The sequence below is a fragment of the Papio anubis genome, chromosome 12 (assembly GCF_008728515.1).
Source record: "Papio anubis isolate 15944 chromosome 12, Panubis1.0, whole genome shotgun sequence".
NCBI classification, from domain to species: Eukaryota; Metazoa; Chordata; class Mammalia; order Primates; family Cercopithecidae; genus Papio; species Papio anubis.
In genome coordinates this window covers 110,607,879-110,626,630 of record NC_044987.1, presented here as the reverse complement: position 1 = coordinate 110,626,630, position 18,752 = coordinate 110,607,879, and the positions used below count along the sequence as shown (strand labels likewise).

The following is an 18,752-nucleotide window of genomic DNA, read 5'->3' as shown; positions in this document are numbered from 1 at the left end:
AAGGGCCAAGAAAGGCTCCTTTTCTAGAGCTTTTGGAGGAAGTGCTGACATGTGATTACGGACTCTGGCTTCCAGACTGTAAGAGAATAAGTCTCTGTTGTTTAAAACCGCCATGTTTGTGGTAGTTTGTTCTGACAGCCCTAGGAAACAAATACACCACTGTTGTTTCTGCGAAGGTTGCCTGGCACATGTGTGGGCCTGAGCCCAGGCCAGGGCTGCCTCTGCCTGCTCTGCCTTCTTGTCTTCCTTCCTACTATAAAGCTATCAGTCCCCGCGGTTGTACCCACTGCAGGTGAAGACAGAGCCATGGAGAATTGCACCAGACCGTGGGTAAGAAAGGTGCCAGCATGGGTCCAGGCGCAGTGGCTCAGGCCTATAATTCTAGCACTTTGGGAGGCTGAGACAGGCGGATCACCTGAGGTCAGGAGTTTGAGACAAGCCAGGCTAACATGGTGAAACCCCTTCTCTACTAAAAATACAAAAATTAGCCGGGTGTGGTGGTGCATACCTGTAGTCTCAGCTACTTGGGAGGCTGAGGCAAGAGAGTCGCTTCAACCTGGGAGGTGGAGGTCGCAGTGAGCCATGATAGCACCACTGCACTCCAGCCTGTGCAACAGAGCGAGACTCAGTCTCAAAAAAAAAAAAAAAAAAAAAAGTAAAGGTCCCAGAATGGGTCACCATGAGGGACTGGGGTCCTTTGGGGTCTGCACATGGAAGCCAATTTTAGAGATTCATTCTGTTTAGCAAATATTTTTTGGGACCCCTCTCATGTGTCAGGCCCTCTGCTTGCCTTTGGAGGTGAGGAGATAAAATCGGAGTAAGTCTCTGTCTTCAGGTGGCTCATAAGGGTGGTGAACAGTTGTGTGAACAAGAGTTACCAGGGAGGACAAGGAGGCTATGGGTCAAGTGAAGTGGAGATGTGGGAGGGAGGGACAGCATGTGGGTCTGTCTGAGAGAATCAGCAAAGTCTTCCCAGAGGAGGCAACCTCTAACCAGGGTTTTGAAGGATGAATAGGAGTTCACTGAGAGTCCAAGGGAAGAAAAGCCATTCCAGAGCAGAGCACAAACAGCATAAGCCAGGGCACAGAAACAGCCTGGTGTGCACAGGACAGGAGGGGACAGTGATGGGTGCTGGCTGATGACAGGATGCCACTAGGGAGTGGCAGCAATACGGGGGGAGGCTTGGATGGGACCGGATCACCGAGGAGCTTGTTGGCCATTCGAGGAGTCCTGTAGGTGATGGTGGCACCAGGGAACTCAACCTGGGCCTCCTCAAGGTATCATGTGGGGCCCTGCCATGCTGCTCCTCTACTGGGTGTCGGTGGCTTGAGGGCCTCCGAGCAAGCGGCCGGCCGGAGGATCCCAGGGCAGGCCTCACCCTGCTTCCTGCCCTGCATCTCACTTCCTGTTTGACTGACTTCTTTAAAGTGGCCAGAAGGGAACATTAAAAACCCTCCTCCTAAGGCAGGGCTAGAGGGAGAAGAGAGCCCATCTGGGCTGGGCCTATGCCTGAGGGCTCCATTGGCCCCTTCTCCGTTCCTTTGCTCTCTTGACTGTATTTGTTAAACACTGATGCTGTAAGTATCCTCTGAGTATCTAGTGACATTGATGGTCTCAGAAAGAGGCCCTGCAGGATGAATCATGGAGGGGAAGCAGCACTCCCAACAGCATGTGCCAAGGCATGGAGGTGGGGAAAGAAAGGATGGGGTAGCTGTGGACATGAGGAAGGGGGTGCAGGGACTGGTGGTTGGTGCACTGGATCCTGCTAGGTTGGGAATCTGGACAGCTCCCATGGGCAGCAGAGACGCAGCAGAGGTCCGTGTGGCGGGAAGCGACAGGCTCAGATTCGTCTCCTCCACAGCAGAAGGTGGTGCTGAGGCAGCGAGGGACCCGACTTCCACTCTTACTGACTCTGACGTTAAGTTCCAGGCCTTGGAGGAGGCTGTGCTTTAGGGACTAAGGCCTGAGCCTGAGCGTAGCTTGCATCTTTCTCCCAGTCCTGGGGGACACAGCGCATGGGATAAGGCAGGACACGGCTCTTCTTCAGAAAATTCCTCTGGGCCCTGTTTATCTGGAATACCTTTTTTGGTTTGTTTTGGTAACTCTGTTAAGCTTAGTAGCTTTTTTTGTTTACTTAGTAATCAGTTTTCTTTAGAGAGGTCTGGACATGAGCCACTACAGTGATTACAGGACTGGAAACAAGGACTGAGAAGGGGCAGAGGAGTAAGGGTTTTTTTAGCCAGAAAAGAAGAACCTCAGCAGGGCTGCCAGGAGAGGTTGTGCAGAATGTTCACTGCACAAGGGTACCAGTGGAGGGGGCACGGGTGGACTGAGATCCAGAGGAAGGGCTGTGCCTTATCTCAAGCCTGATGCCGTGGTGCTGAGATGTGTCTGTGGGGTCGGGTGGTGGGGAAGGGGTGATTCTTTTTCTTAGTCCAAAGAGAAATCTGGGCTCCAACTCCCGTCCTTTGAGGGTGGGACTGTGCAGAAGGAACACCATTTAAAGTTCATATTTTACTGGTGAAGTTACTTGCCCAAGATCACATAGCTGGGGAGTGAGTGTGCCAGATCCAGACACTGGCAGTGGCCCCAGAGTCCCTGGGCTTAACCACAGCCTGACACTCTTCGTGCACAGACACGGCACACATGGCCTTGTCTGTGTTTCAGTGGGTTGGGCATCGGGGGTGGGTGGAAAAGAGGGCCCTTTCCCCAAGCAGAATGGAATCACTCACCTATTTTCTCTGAAGGGCCGCAGGCATTTGTCTTTGGAAATCAAGCCCTCCTGGACCTGGGGGAGAGGAAACGTTTTCATATTGCTAATGATTTGGATCACCAAGGCTCTTACTGATCTGCCATACTGGGCTCCAATGAGATGTATTATCCCTATCACAAGGGCATAGAATTTGACTCATTTTCCACTCATGATGGTAGCCTCTCAGCGAGAGTGTATTACGCATCAGGTTCTGCGTTAAGCCTAGGCCTCAATGGAAGATGCTTGTGCGGTCCATCCCATGGGAGGTGCCCTTGCCTTGATACAGGGATATTGAGTTCTTAACATGTTTTAATGAGTATCCATTAGGTGCTGAGATGCTGAGGTTGAAGGGATGGTCCTGACCCCAGGAAGCTTGGTCAGCAAATGAGAGTAAGCAGTTAGGGAACAATGAAATGTAAACTTCTCTTATCTTAGGGTTTTGAGCCTGTTTTTTTTTTTTTTTTTTTTTCCTTTTTTTTTTTTTTTTGTTTTGTTTTGTTTAAATTTCCATTTTTTTTGAGATGGAGTTTTACTCTGTTGCCCGGGCTGGAGTGCAGTGGCGTGATCTCGGCTCACTGCAACCTCCACCTCCCGGGTTTAAGTGATTCTCATGCCTCAGCCTCCCAGGTAGCTGGGGTTACAGGTTTATGTCACCACGCCCGGCTGAGTTTTGTATTTTTAGTACAGATGGGGGATTTGCCATGTTGGCCAGGCTGGTCTTGAACTCCTGACCTCAAGTGATCCACCCGCCTCGGCCTCTCAGAATTGAGCCTGTTTTAAATAAAAGCTGTATGACCTTTGCCTTAGAGCCTACATTCATTTTTTCCCTCAGAGGGGAAGGAAGCTGATTTTTATAAGCACTTACCGTGTGCCGTGAGCTTTGCGGAATCCACCTCATTCAACCCTTACCATAGACTGTAAGGCAGATGTCACTGCTCCCGCTCACAGATGACAACCCCAGGCTCAGCAAACAGAAATGACTGACCTCTTGGCCTGCGTTCTTCCCACTGCCTCCACTACCCCACTGTGCTTTCCTGGCCTTAGGGCCCTCGGGTCCCTAATGGACAGGCCCCCACACTGCCCGGGAAACGTAGCAGAGCTGGATGGGTTTCTTCTCTGAGGATTCTGGTGTCATGAGATGGCAGCCCAGGAACGGTGGACAGATGGATGAGACATTCTCCTTCTCACGCACTTATCCTACACGCTGGTCACTCTCAAAAGCACAGCCCTAGGCACACTGGGGCTCACACTCTCTTGCACACATTGATTTTTTCACGTGTACTTGCATTGCCCTCTGGGCTTCTGCAGTCTCTTTCATGAAGCAGGGGTGGGTGGAGCAGGGGCTGCCGGCACTGATGGAGACTGATGCTACTTGAACTCCCATGACAACTCACTCTCTAGCTGTCCCCGCCTCCCCACACCCCACCCCTAAACACACATGCACTGGGGCTGACAGCTATTTCCTCTCTCAGCCTCCGTCTCCCACCTCTGTCTGCCTGCTGCCTCTTGTCTAGCTGCTGTCAGGAGCTGACTGCCTCCGGGGCTGGAATCCTGTGCTCCCTCTGTGCCCAGGTAAGGAGGCAGTGGCCCAGGGCCTGAGCGGCCTAGCGCCCTCTCTGGACCCACAGGAGAAGGCAAAGTTTTACCAGGTGAGAGGGCTGTTACCAGCCAGATTGGCAGAAGGCTGAGTTTACCAAAGATTGGAGGGGGACTTGGTGCTCAGAGGAGGGAAGGACTAGCTTCTTTGAGGCATTAACTAGATGTCAGGTACCAGGGGAAACCACTCAACTGTCTGTCAATATTCACAAGCAGTCTGGGTGGGAAGATGACACCAGCAGGTTTAAAGTAACTGGCCTAAGGTCACGTAGCCAGGAAGCCGAGGAGCTGGGATTCAAACCCAGGTCTTGGACTCCCACAGCTTGCACTCTCTGGCCGCCTCTTTTTTTTTTTTTTTTTTTTAACCTGCCAAAGCTGGACCTTAGCTGCTGGGCTCCTGAGAATCTTGGGAGGCCGGGGGCTGTCTCTATTGAGTCAGAAGGACTGATCTGGTGGTTCCCAAGGATGGCAGGACTGTGCTCTCTGATCATCCCCATGGGATTTGGATAAGCAGCAGCTGGTCTGCAGGGAATGTTTCAGGGCAGTGGGTAGCACTTGGCTGTCTGCTGGGAGTGAAGTCCCAGCCCCACCGCTGCAGCTGAGGAATGCGGGGCAAGTTGCTGTGCTTTTCTGACCTTCATCAGTTTCTTCTTCTGAAAAATGGGGTCTCATAGGTCCATTGCAAGAGTAACTGCTCTGCATATTCTAAAGCCTAGGAAGTGCCCATTCTCAGGAAGCACAGGCTCCTTTTCCATCTACCTGCAGATTCCCAGCTCCAAGGGGCTCATCTGCCAGCAAAATTCTAGTTTGATAACCCAGGACCCCACCCTATAGAGGACTGTGGTCTCTAGAAGGGAGTGGGTTTTCTCATCCTGGCCAACAGTGTTTTCCCTAGAAAGATGAGTACTAAAGACCATTGCTCCCCTCTCCCACTTTCCTTCTTCCTCCTCCATCCTCTCTTCCTTGGAATAGGGGAAGAGGAGAGAGCACAGGCTGAGCATGAAACTTGCTCCTCCACATGTTTGTGCTGTCTGGGTGGCTCTGGGCCAGTTATTTAACCACTTGAGGCTCAGTTTTCTCATCTGTAAAATGGGATGGAGTACTAGCACCATTCTTCTAGAGCCAGAAAGACAGCACCTATTGAAGGACCTACCATAGTACCTGGAGTGTCACTGGTGCCCAGGACAACCCGAGTCCCTGTCCCTGGCTACTTGCCCCCTGCCTCCTGCATGGAGCCTCATGCAATTTCTTCAGCCCTCACTGATCCTGACCAGCCTCACATCAGATGGTCTTCAGGCTTTCAATGAGGATGTGAGCATGCACATCTATTTCTGGATGAGTGCATGGGGGAGTAAGTGAATGAACAGGGCACAGAGAGCTGCTGTGGCTACTCCTGAGCGGGGAGAGATCTTTTGGCCCCATTGGGCCTGCAGAGCCCCATGTGGGAGTTCCTCCTACCCAGCTCTCCTGGCTCTTATCTTATTTCCTCTCCAACTATCAGAGGAGGGGCTGGTTCCACTGTTCACAGTCAACACATCTAACCAGCCACCACTGAGTGCGGGGAGCTGCACGGAGAATCTGTAGAGAGGCAAGGTCTAGGGGTGCTGTGGGTGGGAAGGGGCAGCATCTCCATCCCCCAGGCCAGCAGGACCCTCTTGCCCTAGTTGTGGGGACTCCTTCACCCGCCAGTGCTCTGGGGATTGGAAAAAGAAGTCCTGTGGGCCTGACCTTGTTCCTATTTCTCTGTGTGATCCTAGACCGTTTGCTTCATAGTCATCACAACGACACTGATACACCGCTTGCTGTGTGCCAGGCCATGTTCTAAATGCTTTTATGTAGTAACTCATTTAATGCTCCCAATAACTCTATGAGCTAGGTGCTGTTATGACTGACATCCAAGTTTCAGATTCAGAAAAAGGCTCAGGAAGGTTAAATGACTTGCCCAGGCACAGCAATGCTGGGATGTTACTCCCCCCGCCCCCACCGCCCAATATATTCATGGGTCACATTGGCATCTCCTGGGGACGGTCCCACCCCAGGCCTCTCTCTTGGTTCCCCCGTGGCCTCTGCACTGCCAACCTAGGCACCTCCTTCCCTCCACTGCAGAACCCCACAATGTCCGCCAACGCCACGCTGAAGCCGCTCTGCCCCATCCTAGAGGAGATGAGCCATCTCCCGAGCCACAGCAACACCAGCATCCGCTACATCGACCACGCGGCCGTGCTGCTGCACGGGCTGGCCTCGCTGCTGGGCCTGGTAGAGAACGGAGTCATCCTCTTCGTGGTGGGCTGCCGCATGCGCCAGACCGTGGTCACCACCTGGGTGCTGCACCTGGCACTGTCTGACCTGTTGGCCTCTGCTTCCCTGCCCTTCTTCACCTACTTCTTGGCCGTGGGCCACTCGTGGGAGCTGGGCACCACCTTCTGCAAACTGCATTCCTCCATCTTCTTTCTCAACATGTTTGCCAGCGGCTTCCTGCTCAGCGCCATCAGCCTGGACCGCTGCCTGCAGGTGGTGTGGCCGGTGTGGGCGCAGAACCACCGCACCGTGGCCGCAGCGCACAAAGTCTGCCTGGTGCTCTGGGTGCTAGCGGTGCTCAACACGGTGCCCTATTTCGTGTTCCGGGACACCATCTCACGGCTGGACGGGCGCATCATGTGCTACTACAACGTGCTGCTCCTGAACCCGGGGCCTGACCGCGACGCCACGTGCAACTCCCGCCAGGCGGCCCTGGCAGTCAGCAAGTTCCTGCTGGCCTTCCTGGTGCCGCTGGCGATCATCGCCTCGAGCCATGCGGCCGTGAGCTTGCGACTGCAGCACCGTGGACGCCGGCGGCCCGGCCGCTTTGTGCGCCTGGTGGCGGCCGTGGTGGCGGCCTTCGCACTCTGCTGGGGGCCCTACCACGTGTTCAGCCTGCTGGAGGCGCGGGCACACGCCAACCGCGGGTTGCGGCCGCTTGTGTGGCGCGGGCTGCCCTTCGTCACCAGCCTGGCCTTCTTCAACAGCGTGGCCAACCCGGTGCTCTACGTGCTCACCTGCCCCGACATGCTGCGCAAGCTGCGACGCTCGCTGCGCACGGTGCTGGAGAGCGTGCTGGTGGACGACAGCGAGCTGGGTGGCGCGGGAAGCAGCCGCCGCCGCCGCCGCACCCCCTCCACGGCCCGCTCGGCCTCCTCCTTAGCTCTCAGCAGCCGCCCCGAGGAACGGCGGGGCCCCGCGCGCCTCCTCGGCTGGCTGCTGGGCGGCTGCGCAGCGTCCCCGCAGAGGGGCCCTCTGAACCCGGCGCTGAGCAGCACCTCGAGTTAGAACCCGGCCCGGGTAGGGCAGCGCTCACACGTGAAAGCATCACCAGGGCACTGCGGTTCAACTTGATATCCGGACTCCAGCCACAGTGATCAAAGTTGGAGGGGGCGGGACCCAGGCATCTGCATTTTAAAGCGCCCCGGGAGACTCTGAATCTTTTTCAGAAACAGTGAGTTAAAGCAGTGCTTCTCAAACTTTGATGTGCCTGTGAAAAACCTCGGGGGTCTTGTTAAGTGCAGGCTGATTCAGGAGGCCGGGCCCGGTGCTGAGAGTCTGCATTTAACAAGCTCCCAGGCCGCGAAGCCAGTGCGGCAGGTTCACAGAGGAGGCCTGGAGTAACACAAAGTGAAACTCATAATAGACTTCCCACACTAGGGCTGTGGAGTCGGAAGGGCACACAGGCGTCTCCCTGGAGCTCAGTTTTACCAGATGATGGGAGAGGGAGTCTTATGTTAAACCAGCTATGCATTTTTGGAGAAGAGAGAGGCAAGGTTTGAGAAGCACTGTTCCAGTCGGCCCTCTTTATTTAGCCAATGCTTACTGCCCTAGACGCTTTATCCCACAATCTTAAGGAGCAGCTTCTATTAGCCAGTCTTTACAGCTGAGCACATTCTGGCTCAGGGAGGTTAAGTGACGTGCCCAGTTTCAGGACTAAGGACAACAGGGGTCTGCACTGTAACCCTAGGCATCACATGCTCAATGACTCTGGTGAGCGAGGACATTCTCTGACTTACTGGAGGGACTTAAGATGCTACCCTGTGACCCAGCACTGCCCAAAGTGCTTCCAAGGCAGAAGCAGCAGGGGATGGCGTGGTCAAGCACTCGGGAAACCTGGGGCTAATCAAATCCAACAGGGGAAATGACTAAGTCTTCGGTCTTTAGAATTTGAATGGGCACAGCAACTCTGAGACTACAGCACGTGTCATTTCTTAGCTGAGCTGATCAGCCTCCCTGCAGGCCTGGTATTCTGTGGGATACCACTGGGTATCCTCTGGGCACTGGTAATCCCAAGATCTGTGCAGCCCCCGCCTCCAGGCTGCATGGGGCTGGGCAGCTACCATTTCCCATTTGTGGGTAGGAGGGGTAACTTGCATTTCTGACCTACCACTTCCACTGCACCGCGTCTCATTCCTCCATCTGCCATGGACTTGGGGTCAGAGACTGCTGGGTTTGAGCTCTGCGGCCCAGGGACTGAAAAACTGGTGCCAGTGAATTCTGCTTGGTGGATGAAACGTCAGTGGAAGAAGCAGATAAACTCTTGAGATCTTGGTCCTGTATTTTTTTCTGCCACCAAAGCCAGGGTCACTGAAGGCCTGGCCCACAGCAGGCGTTGAGCAAAGGGAACAGTGAGGTGCCCAGCTAGCTGTATTGACACCCTGTATTGACACCTCACCCCTGCTCCCTCCTATCCCTTCCCCCTTTACTCATAGCACTTCCCCCATTGGACACGTGGTGCATTTTGTTTGTTTATTATGTTTCCTCTCCATTAGAATGAAAGCTCCTCGAGGGCAGGGACTTTGGTCTATTGTCTGTATTTGCTGGTGCCTAGGATTGTGCCTGTATGCAATAGGCACTCAATAAACATTTTTGCTGTAGACTGGACAGGCATGAGTTAGTCAGATTCTCTGGGGCTTCTGCAGAGTCTGGTTTGGAAAAGAAGGTACTGGGGAAAAACTCTGCTCCCCGCAACCTCCCCATTTTAATCTTTCAGTGTTGAAAAGTGGAGAGGAGCCGGATTCAGTTTGCTGGGGACAGAGCCAGTGGGGTGTGGAGGTGCTCAGAGCAGTTTTTGGGAAGGTGTGGGGGGAAGCTGGGTTCCCAACTGCCAGCCTCCAGGCCTGGGATGGACCTAGCATGCTGAGAAAGGGCATACACCGCTGGGGGAGTCACCTGCCAGCCACCAACTCACTGAGGAACCAGAGGAATTGCTGTTCTTGGTTTGAAGGCACTTGGAGGAGAGGAAGGAGGGATGGGGGCTGAATCTCTTCCTGCCCCCCATCTCTGCCAGGTCCCAGGTCCCCTCTGGGCTTCTGTCCCACACAGACCTGCCTGGAAGCCTTCAAAGGCCGAGGAGCCCCGGTCGAGGTGGGGTCCCTGTTCTGCAGCCACGGGGTTGGAGTGCTGGCTCCAGCAGAGGCCTCTGAGCAGCGGCCTGAGGTGCTGTGTCTGACATGATTGTTGGCCATGGAAGGCCTTGGGCTGTCCTGAGCTCAGATCTTGGCTGCTGGCCGCTGGGGCGGCTGCTTCTGCAGCAGGGCCAGGGTGTCCCGCTTCTCAATGGAGCGCAGCTGCTTCTTCTTTGCCCGCTTGAGCTTGGCGGGGTTTCGGATCTGGGGATGGTATGAGGGGAGGGCATTAGTGTGGCTGCAGCCTTGGTCCAAATTCCCAAGGGAGAGGAAGCTGCCCCACAGGGGCCTGAGATCACAGCATGACAGTGGGGGCACATGAGGCAGGGGTCGAGGCCCTGGTTTGCACCCCCAAGCGGGGCAGAAAGGCAAGGGGGGAAAACGAGACACTCACCACTTGGACGACTTCTGCCTTCCGCTCATTCTCCAGGCGGCGTTTCAGGTTCTCAGCCCGGCGCTGTTTCTTCTCCTGGAACATGCAGGAGAAGGGGATTTGAGTTGGGGAGCGGAGGCGGCCCTGGTCTCCCAGACCCCAGAAGAGTGCGAGCCGGCAGAATTCCCACAAGGGGAAAGGCCCTCTAAACCAGGCTCCAGGTTGGTGATGTGTGGGTGGAGGGCCAGCGGGAGCAATCCTGTGCCACGGTCTAGTGCCAGGGGCCAGTGCCAGGGGCCCACTGTGGTGGAAGCTCCTGACAGCACGTTGGGAGGTGGGTACGGGACAGGCAACTAAGAACAGCAGCTGAGACATGGGGGGTGCCCACCTAGAGATTCACGCACATGCAGACAGTGGTCCCTTGGGCCACTCTCATCAACTGCCAAGGGAGAAAGGGGTGCTGGCCCTTCCCCCATTCCCACCCTCTTAGACGGTCTCCCCCTCTTCCCCTGCAGTCCCGCTGCTGCAGAATGCCAGGTTAGGGGTGAGGGCTGGGTCCCTGAGATTTTCGCAGGTGTGGGGCTGGGGAGGGGCTGCACTGCACAGAAAAGGCTCTGGAGCTATCTGGGCTGGGTTTGAATCTTGATCCTGTTATTTCCCAAACAGATGACCTTAGCAAAGTCTGTGCCTCAGCTTCTCCATCTTTAAAGTGACAGTGACCACAGTATCTACCTTGTAAGATAGTTTTGAGAAATCATTGAGGGAATGCACGTGCAGGGCTTGGAGCAGCCCCTAGCTCCTTGGGCACACTGAGACTCTTGATGGAGTCTGTCTTGGGAAGGGAAGCCCAGTGCTCTCTGGCCATGCTGACTGTGTCCCTCGGCAAGGCCAGGGTGGGGACGTCGGCTCCAAGGCTGCTGCATGGTTAGGGGTCTCTGCTGGCTTTGGTGACTTGGGGTAGCAGGGGTGGCCTAGGCCCTGGGGGAGGAAGGAGAAGTGAGCCGTGGCCTCTTGTGGTCAAGGCAGGCCTGGGCTGGGCAGGAGTACCTTTGCAGAGGACCGTAAGAAGTGAGACGGCAGCTCTGTCTTGCCCAAGAGGGAGCCAGGGCCACACAGGAAAAGAGATAAGGCCTCAGCATACAGTGGCAGACACACCGTTCCTCGGATGTCAGCTGTAAGCTGAGCTGGGGTGACTTAAAGCAGGGGACAGAGACTGAGTGACTGGCCCACCGCTTTCCTCAATGGCCAGGCTGGGACCACGGGCTAGGGATGAGTTGTCTGAATCCCGTTCAGCACTCCTCCTACACCCCTGGGGTCATTAGAGGAGTGGAGGAAGAACCTCCCACTGATGTCTCTGCCCTGGGGGGCAGGTGCTGACCAATGCCACCCCGCTTTCTCTGCATGCTGCCTGCTAAGCATGGCCTCTTCCCCCCATCCCCACCCCCGCCCCCCATCCCCCACCCCCGCCCCCCGCTGAAAAGTTCCTGGGAGATGTGGGTGAGGCTGTGACCCTTTACAGGGGCTTCCTGGCTCCGGGATGGGTGACAGGGGACAGAAGTGGAGGAAAGGTGTGGGGGCTGCTGCTTGGAGAATGACAGCAGCCATACCGGGGACATGGATTTCCAATCTGCAAGCCCTTCCCAACTGAGTAGGTTCCAGCAAAGGGCCCTCGACCCCATCTCACTGATGGCCCTACCCCCCAGGGCTTCCTCCTGGGCCTCTCCCCATGGCCTGCTGCTGGTCCTCCCGCTCCATCCCTGTCCCTGAGGCTCTTGCAGCAGCCCAGGCTAAACTGGATGGTGCCCTGGGCCTCCCTGCCCTGTGGTCCCAGACTGCACTTCTGCTTCGGGCCAGGTGCCCTTCCTCCCTGGGGCCTTCAGATTCAAGAACGTTTCTTAACCAAGCCGGCCTCCCCCAGGCACCCGTGGAAGCTCCCGCCTCAGGTTGTACCAGCAGACACCAGCTCAGCCTGGCTGGCCCCTCACCTGGCGGCGCCTCTCCTTCTCCTCCTCCAGGTGACGGGCAAAGTCCTTGGCCAGCTTCCTCTCCTGCCGTTCCTTCATCTTCCGCTGCCACGATGTGCGCAGGGGCTTGTCCTGAAGCATCTGGGAGAATCTGAAAGGGGGAGAGTGGGTGCGTACAGGGTCTGTGGGGCGAGCGCCACCCATGCCCTGTCTCATCTCAGCCGTAGGCTCTGGACCTTCTTCCCCAGAGGCCAGGCAGAACCACCTCCTTGATGGCCCGACAGGCGGCCCTCCAGGTCTGCAGAAACTCGGGGTGGGAGGGAACCCGGATTGTGCTGGCTGCCATTTCTCAAGCCTTGGCTACATGCCTCTGACGTGGGTACTCCTATCTTCTCCACTTACGGAAGAGCAGGCCAAGGTGCGGAAAGGTTAAATAGCTGACTAAAGATACCTTGTTCCTAAGTGGCAGTCAGGACTCGAACCCTGTCAGCGACTGCAGAGTCCAGGCTACGCACCCCCTGCTGTAAAGTTCTGCTGCTTCCGCCAAGCGCATTTGGCCCGGATGTGAATGCCTCTGGAGGTGGGGCGCTCACCCCCTATGGAGGCGGCCCATTCCATTTCAGAGCAGTGTGAGTGGTTAGAGTTCTGGGTAATGATTCAGAATCTTCCCCGCCAAGACTGGATGCGGTGGCTCATGCTTGTAATCCCAGCACTTTGGGAGGCCAAGGTGGGCAGATCACATGAGTCCAGGAGTTGGAGACCAGCCTGGCCAACATGGCAAAACCTACCAAGCCTACTAAAACCTACTAAAGTTTCTACTAAAGATACAAAAATTAGCTGGATGTGATGGTGTACACCTATAATCCCAGCTACTTGGGAGGCTGAGGCACAACAATTGCTTGAGCCTGGGAGGTGGAGCTTGCAGTGAGCAGAGCGCGCGCCACTGCACTCCAGCCTGGGTGACAGAGCAAGACTCTGTCTCAAAAATAAAAAAAGAAAAAAGAAAAAGGAAAACAAGAATCTCTTCCCCCAGTTGGAGACGGAGTGTGCATCAGGGCTCTCAGGGAAATCTGAAAAGAACGACGATGATTTTAGAGTTACAGGAGAACTGAGCTCATCTCCATAAGAATGCATACTATAAGGATTTATGAATGGGATGATATATCTAGGATGTACTTTAAAATATTTCAGGGAAAAAAAAATGCCAAGGATTGGCCGGGCGCGATGGCTCACGCCTGTAATACCAGCACTTTGGGAGGCTGAGGCGGGAGGATCACCTAAGGTCGGGAGTTCGAGACCAGTTTGACTAACATGGAGAAACCTTGTCTCTACTAAAAGTACAAAATTAGCTGGGCACAGTGGCAGGTGCCTGTAATCCCAGCTACTCAGGAGGCTGAGGTAGGAGAATCGCTTGAACCCGGGAGGCGGAGGTTGCGGTGAGCCAAGATCCACCATTGCACTCCAGCCTGGGCAACAAGAGTGAAACGCTGTCTCAAAAAAAAAAAAAAAAAAAACCCAAGGATCAAAGATGAAACTAGACTAGTAAAATGCTGAACTGTGTTGATGCTGATAATGGGGACTTGAGAGCTTTGCTGTCTCTTTGTATGCTTGAAAATTTCCATTCAAAAAAAGTAAAAACAAAATGCAAAGAAGTGTCTGGTGGCCTCCGCATACTGAAGTTAGGCCTTTCTCTTTTAGATTCAAGGCCCATTTTGGTGTCCCTCGGCCCTGCCGACTTCTGGCCCCAGCTCCCTGATTTCCTTCTCCCCTTCTCAAAGTCCTGCCACCAGCTCCCTGATTTCCTTCTCCCCTTCCCAGGGCCCTGCCACTGAAGGCCTGGCCTCCTAAGCACTAAGAATGGGGTGCCACATGGACCTCCCCCATAACTGTAAAGCTGGGCTTCCCAAGCTGGGGTACAAGAACCCTGAAGGGACAAGGTGGTGGGAGCCTAGAGACACACAGAACCACAGGACACAGCGCTGCATCTCTGTACAGCAGGGCTGTCAAACAACTTTCTGTGATGGTGCAAACATTCCACATTGACACCGTCTAATAAGGTAGCCACTAGTCATGGGTGGCTGCTGAGCGCTAGAAATGTGGTTGGTGTTGATAGAGAAACTGAATCTTACATTTTATTTAATTTTAATTAATTTAAATTTACATAGCCACATGTGGCTGGCAGCTAAGGTACTGAGGCAGGGCAGTTCCAGACCATCGGTTCTACCTGTGTATTGAAGGAACTCAGGCCTGGGTTCCAAGTCCAACCACTTACCACCTGGGTGACCTTGAGCAAGGTAGTCTGAGTCTCAGCATCCTCTCCAGTGGAGATGAGAATCATTCCTAACCCAAAGGGTGGTAGGAGGTTTAATCCACACACACACACATAATAGGTGCTCCATAAACGCTACTCCTCAGAGAAGTCAGACAGCTTGCCCGAGGGGCACTACGGAGAAGATGGCGTTTGGCATGAGCACGAAGGCAGGGCTGCAGCCAGGTCTCCCTCAGCACACACGCTTTCCCAGCTGTGGCTGTCTTCCTCCCTGCAGCAGGAGCTGCTTCCCATCCATCTCCCGGTTCACTCACCACCCACTGAAGCTGCTCCCTCAAAGATCCTAAACATCCATTTAGTGGCCCTGCGGGGCCCCTCTCCACAGACCTGCCTGCAGCTTCTGAAGCTGTTTTAGTTCTCTTGCAACAGTCTCCTTGTGGGTTTCCCTGCCTTCACCCCTGCCGGCCTATGTCTGTGTCCAGTAGCCAGGCTGATCTCACAAGTCAGGTCATTTCATTCCTTTGCTTGACACCCTTCCATGGCTCCCAAGCTCACTCAGGAAATCTGGAGTCCCTGCAGGGGTCACCAGGCCCTGCTGTCTCTCTGACCTCATCTCCTACTGTTTCCCCTTCTCCCCCTCATTCCAGCAGCAAGACCTCTGAATACTTCTCAAACGGGGAGCTTGCTCCCGCCCCAATGCCTCTGAACTTCCCTTTCCTCTTGCCTGGATACTGTTTCCCCAGATCTCTGCCTGGCTTCCTCTGCTCAGGCCTCTTCATCTGCGAGGCCATCTCTGACCACTGTGACAATACCCAGCCCTCCCTGTTATTCTCTGGTCCGTATCCTGGTTTATTTTTCTTGAAAGTCTTTATTCCAGACATATCATGTGTGTACTTATTCTTGATCTGTTTCCCACAATTACAACGTTTGCTTCAGGAGAGCAGAGGCTTTTTGTTCACAGCCATGTTTACCCCAGATCTGAGCAACTGGTTGATGAATGAACGAACTACCTTCTGTCCTCATTCATCCACTTGTTCAGCTTAGTGCCTGCCCGGCGTTGGGCTCTGGGGGATCTAGTCATGAGAGGTAAGTCCCCACTCTCACACTCTCATGGAGCCTCTGGTTTAAAGGATAACAGGCAGTCAATAAGAATCACGGAAATAAATAAGCATTTGTGCAAACAGAGGTGTTACAAAAGAGAAGGACAGCACACGATGAGAACATAAAGCACGGGGACTTAACCCTCGCTGGCTAAGCCAGAGAGGCTTTTCAGAGAAGGTGACATTTGAGCTGAGCCCTGAAACATGAGTGGGGGAATGGCCAAGGGAAGAGCCTTTCAAACAGTGGGAACAGCACGTGTGAAGGTGCTGAGGAAGGAGGCAGCGTCACACACGGGGGAAACATGGAGGGGACGTCGGTGTGGAAGCTCTAGTGATGGAGGGGAGAGGAGGGTGGGCCTGCCGGCCTCATTAAGGAGGCTGGAGTGCGTGCTCTGAGTGAGCAACAGCGAGTCAGGAAGGGTCTGCAGTTGGGCAGGGAGCTGAGACCACAAACCCTCTCTCCAGACTTCTTGGTCAAGTGATCTGTGGCCTCCTACTCTGCTCCAGCTGCTGATTCTGTGTCTTGTGCGGGCCCCTCCCTTCTCCTCACCTGTGCATGGGCCCCCTTGAGCTCAGCAAGCCCATCTCACCTGCAGCATGAGTACCAGGACCCAAGCTTCACTCGCTCAACTTGCTCATCACCCTCTTCCCACCTGGACCAGCCTCCTCCAGTTCCACATGGCCATCAATGGCCCGGCCGTTCTCCTGTGACCCGCTGGGACAGGGCAGAGGGGTAGTGCCATCATCCACTTCTCCAACAGCTACAGTCACTCTAGCTTCAAAGTCTCTCTCCTGGGAGACTTGCAATAAATGACTCTGTAAGCCTCAGTTTCTTCTGTTGAATCAGGGGTGGGGGGATAATACCCACAGCCTAGGGTTTTAAGGGTACAAGAAAAGGGCCTAGCACGAAGCCTGGCACAGAGTCAGCTTCTTCCCTAAAAACACCCCCCTTCCTCATGGCCCCTCACAGGCATGCATCCCGGACTCTCCCCTGGCTCCCACTAGCTTGAATTGGAACTGAACCCCACACCTCTCCTTCACGGCGGCCTAAACTCTTCCTTCTTCAGACGAGCCACTTCGTGCCTTCCTTAAATAAGCATTCATTGAGCATTTACTATGCTCTTGGCCCAGAAAGACAAGAAAGATCTCGTGCCTGCCCCTTAAGAAGGTTGCAATCCAATTCAAGGTGGATCTACAGGGATTGGGTAAAGGAGTTTTGCACACAGCCTTCGGAATCAGATCTGTGCTCAGATCCTGTGCCTGCCACTCATTTAGCCTCGGTTTCCTCACACAAAAAACAGGAATACCACCACCTGCTTCACAGAGCTGATGTGCAGATTAAGTGTGATGATACGTGCTGTTCCATGTTTGAAAGGCTGTATATAATCAGTGCTCAGTAATACTTTTCATCTTAAAGGCAAATAACTGTAACAGACTATATTGGATGAAGACTTCACTGCTTTGATCAAGAAATGGCTGGTTTACTTACTTCTGCCTCACTCACTAGAGAGGGCAGACAACGGTAAATGTCTGTTGAACGAATACACAACTGAGGTGCTACAGGAGAGGCCCATAGGGACCCCGAAGAGGAAAGGCATCAGAGAAATTGATCTTTGAGGGCCTGGCCCCACCCCTCCGGGATCCCAGGTCATTTTACCACATCCTGATTGTAATTACCTGTTTGCTGACACCCTCACTAACGTGAGCTCTCTCTAACCCTGGGGCTATTCTCCAGGCTGCAGCAGGGCAAAGGCGGGGTCCCAACACCATAGAGAACGCCACCCCTGTCCAAGCTGTCCCCTACTTCACCTTTTCTTGGAGCGGTCCTTCCAAACTCGCCCCGATTTGGGCTTCCCCTTCGGGATTACAGGAAGCTCCTCTTTGTTCAACTTCTTGGACGCTGGGGCCTGGGATGAAGAACCTTTTCGCTTCTTTGCCCCGAGGCCGCCTGTCACTGTCTCCCCAGCTGGAGGTGGCTTGCTCGGCTCATGCTGACCCCGCGGGGAGCCAGGTGCCTTGGGTGTCAGCTCCAGTAGTGGCTGAGAGGGCTCCGGACCGGGAGCTTGCTGACCGGGGTAAGGCTCTGGTGATCCTGGGCCCGGCGGTAGCTGATGCTGGGGGGCCCCCGGGGTCAGCTCCTCCTTACTCTGGGCCAACTCCGAGGCCAGTACTCCCTGGTCCTGAGAACACTTTGATGCCTCCTCACTTGACTTCGGCTGACATCGTGGGGATTCAGGACGGGACTCCGGCTGTCTTTGAGGCGACTCCAGGTGTAGGTCTTGCTGACGCTGGGGGGACCCTGGGCCTGGCTCTGGCTGCACTTGGGGGGACTCCAAGCCTGCACCCTGTTGCAGACGGGGTGATCCTGGGCTTGTCTCCGGCGGTCTTTCCGGGGACCCCAGGCCAGCTTGCTGCACACTAGGAGGAGACCCAGGCTCCCTCGTTTCTTCTGGGTTCGACTGCAACTCCACAAGGGCCCGTCTCACCCGCGAAACTGAGGTGAGGCTCTCGGGGGATTCGGGCCTTAGGCCTCCCAGCCGTCGGCTGCGCCTTAGCGGTGTATCCATGCCTCAGCGGGTAAGTTTCCACACCCCTGCACACGTGCAGACCCCGCCGACAACCGGCGCCTTCCTATGACGTCATGAGTCGCCACGTCCGTGACGCGCAGGAGGGACTGTTGCTGAGGCGGCCGTGTTGGTGAGGGATGCAGAGGCGGGACTGGGAGTGGGATGGGGTGGGGCTCAGCATGCGCATGCGCAATTCGCGCGGGCTTCGCTAAGTGATTGATGAGCCAGTCTTTTTTCTAGGATTCGCTTTTGCCTTTCTTGCAAAGTTTCCTGGGGAAAGAAGAGCGAGCAAGTAGGAAAGGGAAAGTGGGAGGACCCATTTCAGGGAGAGAACAGAGTTGAAAAAAGGTCCGAGGAGCCTTAGGCAAGGCCCGATGGAAGTTTTGCGGCCAACTCCGGTGCAGTTGGGCAGGGTCCTGCCCTCCTTGGGCCTGTTTTCTCATTTGTAATATGGGTCATTTTGCACTAGCTTCGTGCATCCCAAATGACCCTGTCGGAGTCCTTCTCCCAGCAGCCTGAGGGAATGCTACCTGGGGGTCGTGGAGGTGGAAGATCGGTCTTTTCTGTGTTAATTGTTCACACTCTTGCTTCTTCCGTCCTGTGCTTCAGTATATAATCCATGGCTCTCCCTTTTCAGCCTTTTCAACGTCTATGAGTGAAGCTGAGGTACCAATAAGATGCAGCACCTTTGTCCTGTGGCTC

General features: G+C 54.8%; 2 protein-coding genes across 3 annotated transcripts; one reads left to right on the top strand and one right to left on the bottom strand.

The window, feature by feature from the left end:
- Positions 1 to 4,227: 4,227 nt before the first annotated feature.
- PTGDR2 (prostaglandin D2 receptor 2) lies at positions 4,228 to 9,253 on the top strand. 2 transcript variants are annotated; one of them, XM_003909753.5, is made up of 2 exons: positions 4,228 to 4,324; positions 6,455 to 9,253. In XM_003909753.5, the coding sequence occupies exon 2, from the start codon at positions 6,464 to 6,466 to the stop codon at positions 7,652 to 7,654; it is 1,191 nt and encodes a 396-aa protein (XP_003909802.3). In that variant the 5' UTR covers positions 4,228 to 4,324; positions 6,455 to 6,463; the 3' UTR covers positions 7,655 to 9,253. The 2 variants fall into 2 exon arrangements, with proteins under 2 accessions (XP_003909802.3, XP_031509487.1); XM_031653627.1 differs by having other exon boundaries at positions 4,231 to 4,401.
- On the bottom strand, positions 9,105 to 18,207 carry CCDC86 (coiled-coil domain containing 86). Its single transcript, XM_003909754.5, has 4 exons — positions 17,293 to 18,207; positions 12,136 to 12,265; positions 10,172 to 10,246; positions 9,105 to 9,981 (listed from the first exon to the last, which is right to left on the bottom strand). The coding sequence occupies exons 1-4, from the start codon at positions 18,048 to 18,050 to the stop codon at positions 9,862 to 9,864; spliced, it is 1,083 nt and encodes a 360-aa protein (XP_003909803.1). The 5' UTR covers positions 18,051 to 18,207; the 3' UTR covers positions 9,105 to 9,861.
- Between the last annotated feature and the right edge of the window lie 545 nt (positions 18,208 to 18,752).

Excerpts from the sequence above, each read along its gene's own strand:
- PTGDR2 (XM_003909753.5), top strand. The coding sequence starts at position 6,464 with ATGTCCGCCAACGCCACGCTGAAGCCGCTCTGCCCCATCCTAGAGGAG.
- CCDC86 (XM_003909754.5), bottom strand. The coding sequence starts at position 18,050 with ATGGATACACCGCTAAGGCGCAGCCGACGGCTGGGAGGCCTAAGGCCC. Across the intron at positions 12,266-17,292 it reads AAGGACCGCTCCAAGAAAAG|ATTCTCCCAGATGCTTCAGG; the intron begins GTGAAGTAGGGG and ends TCCCCCTTTCAG. Across the intron at positions 9,982-10,171 it reads AGGCAGAAGTCGTCCAAGTG|ATCCGAAACCCCGCCAAGCT; the intron begins GTGAGTGTCTCG and ends TACCATCCCCAG.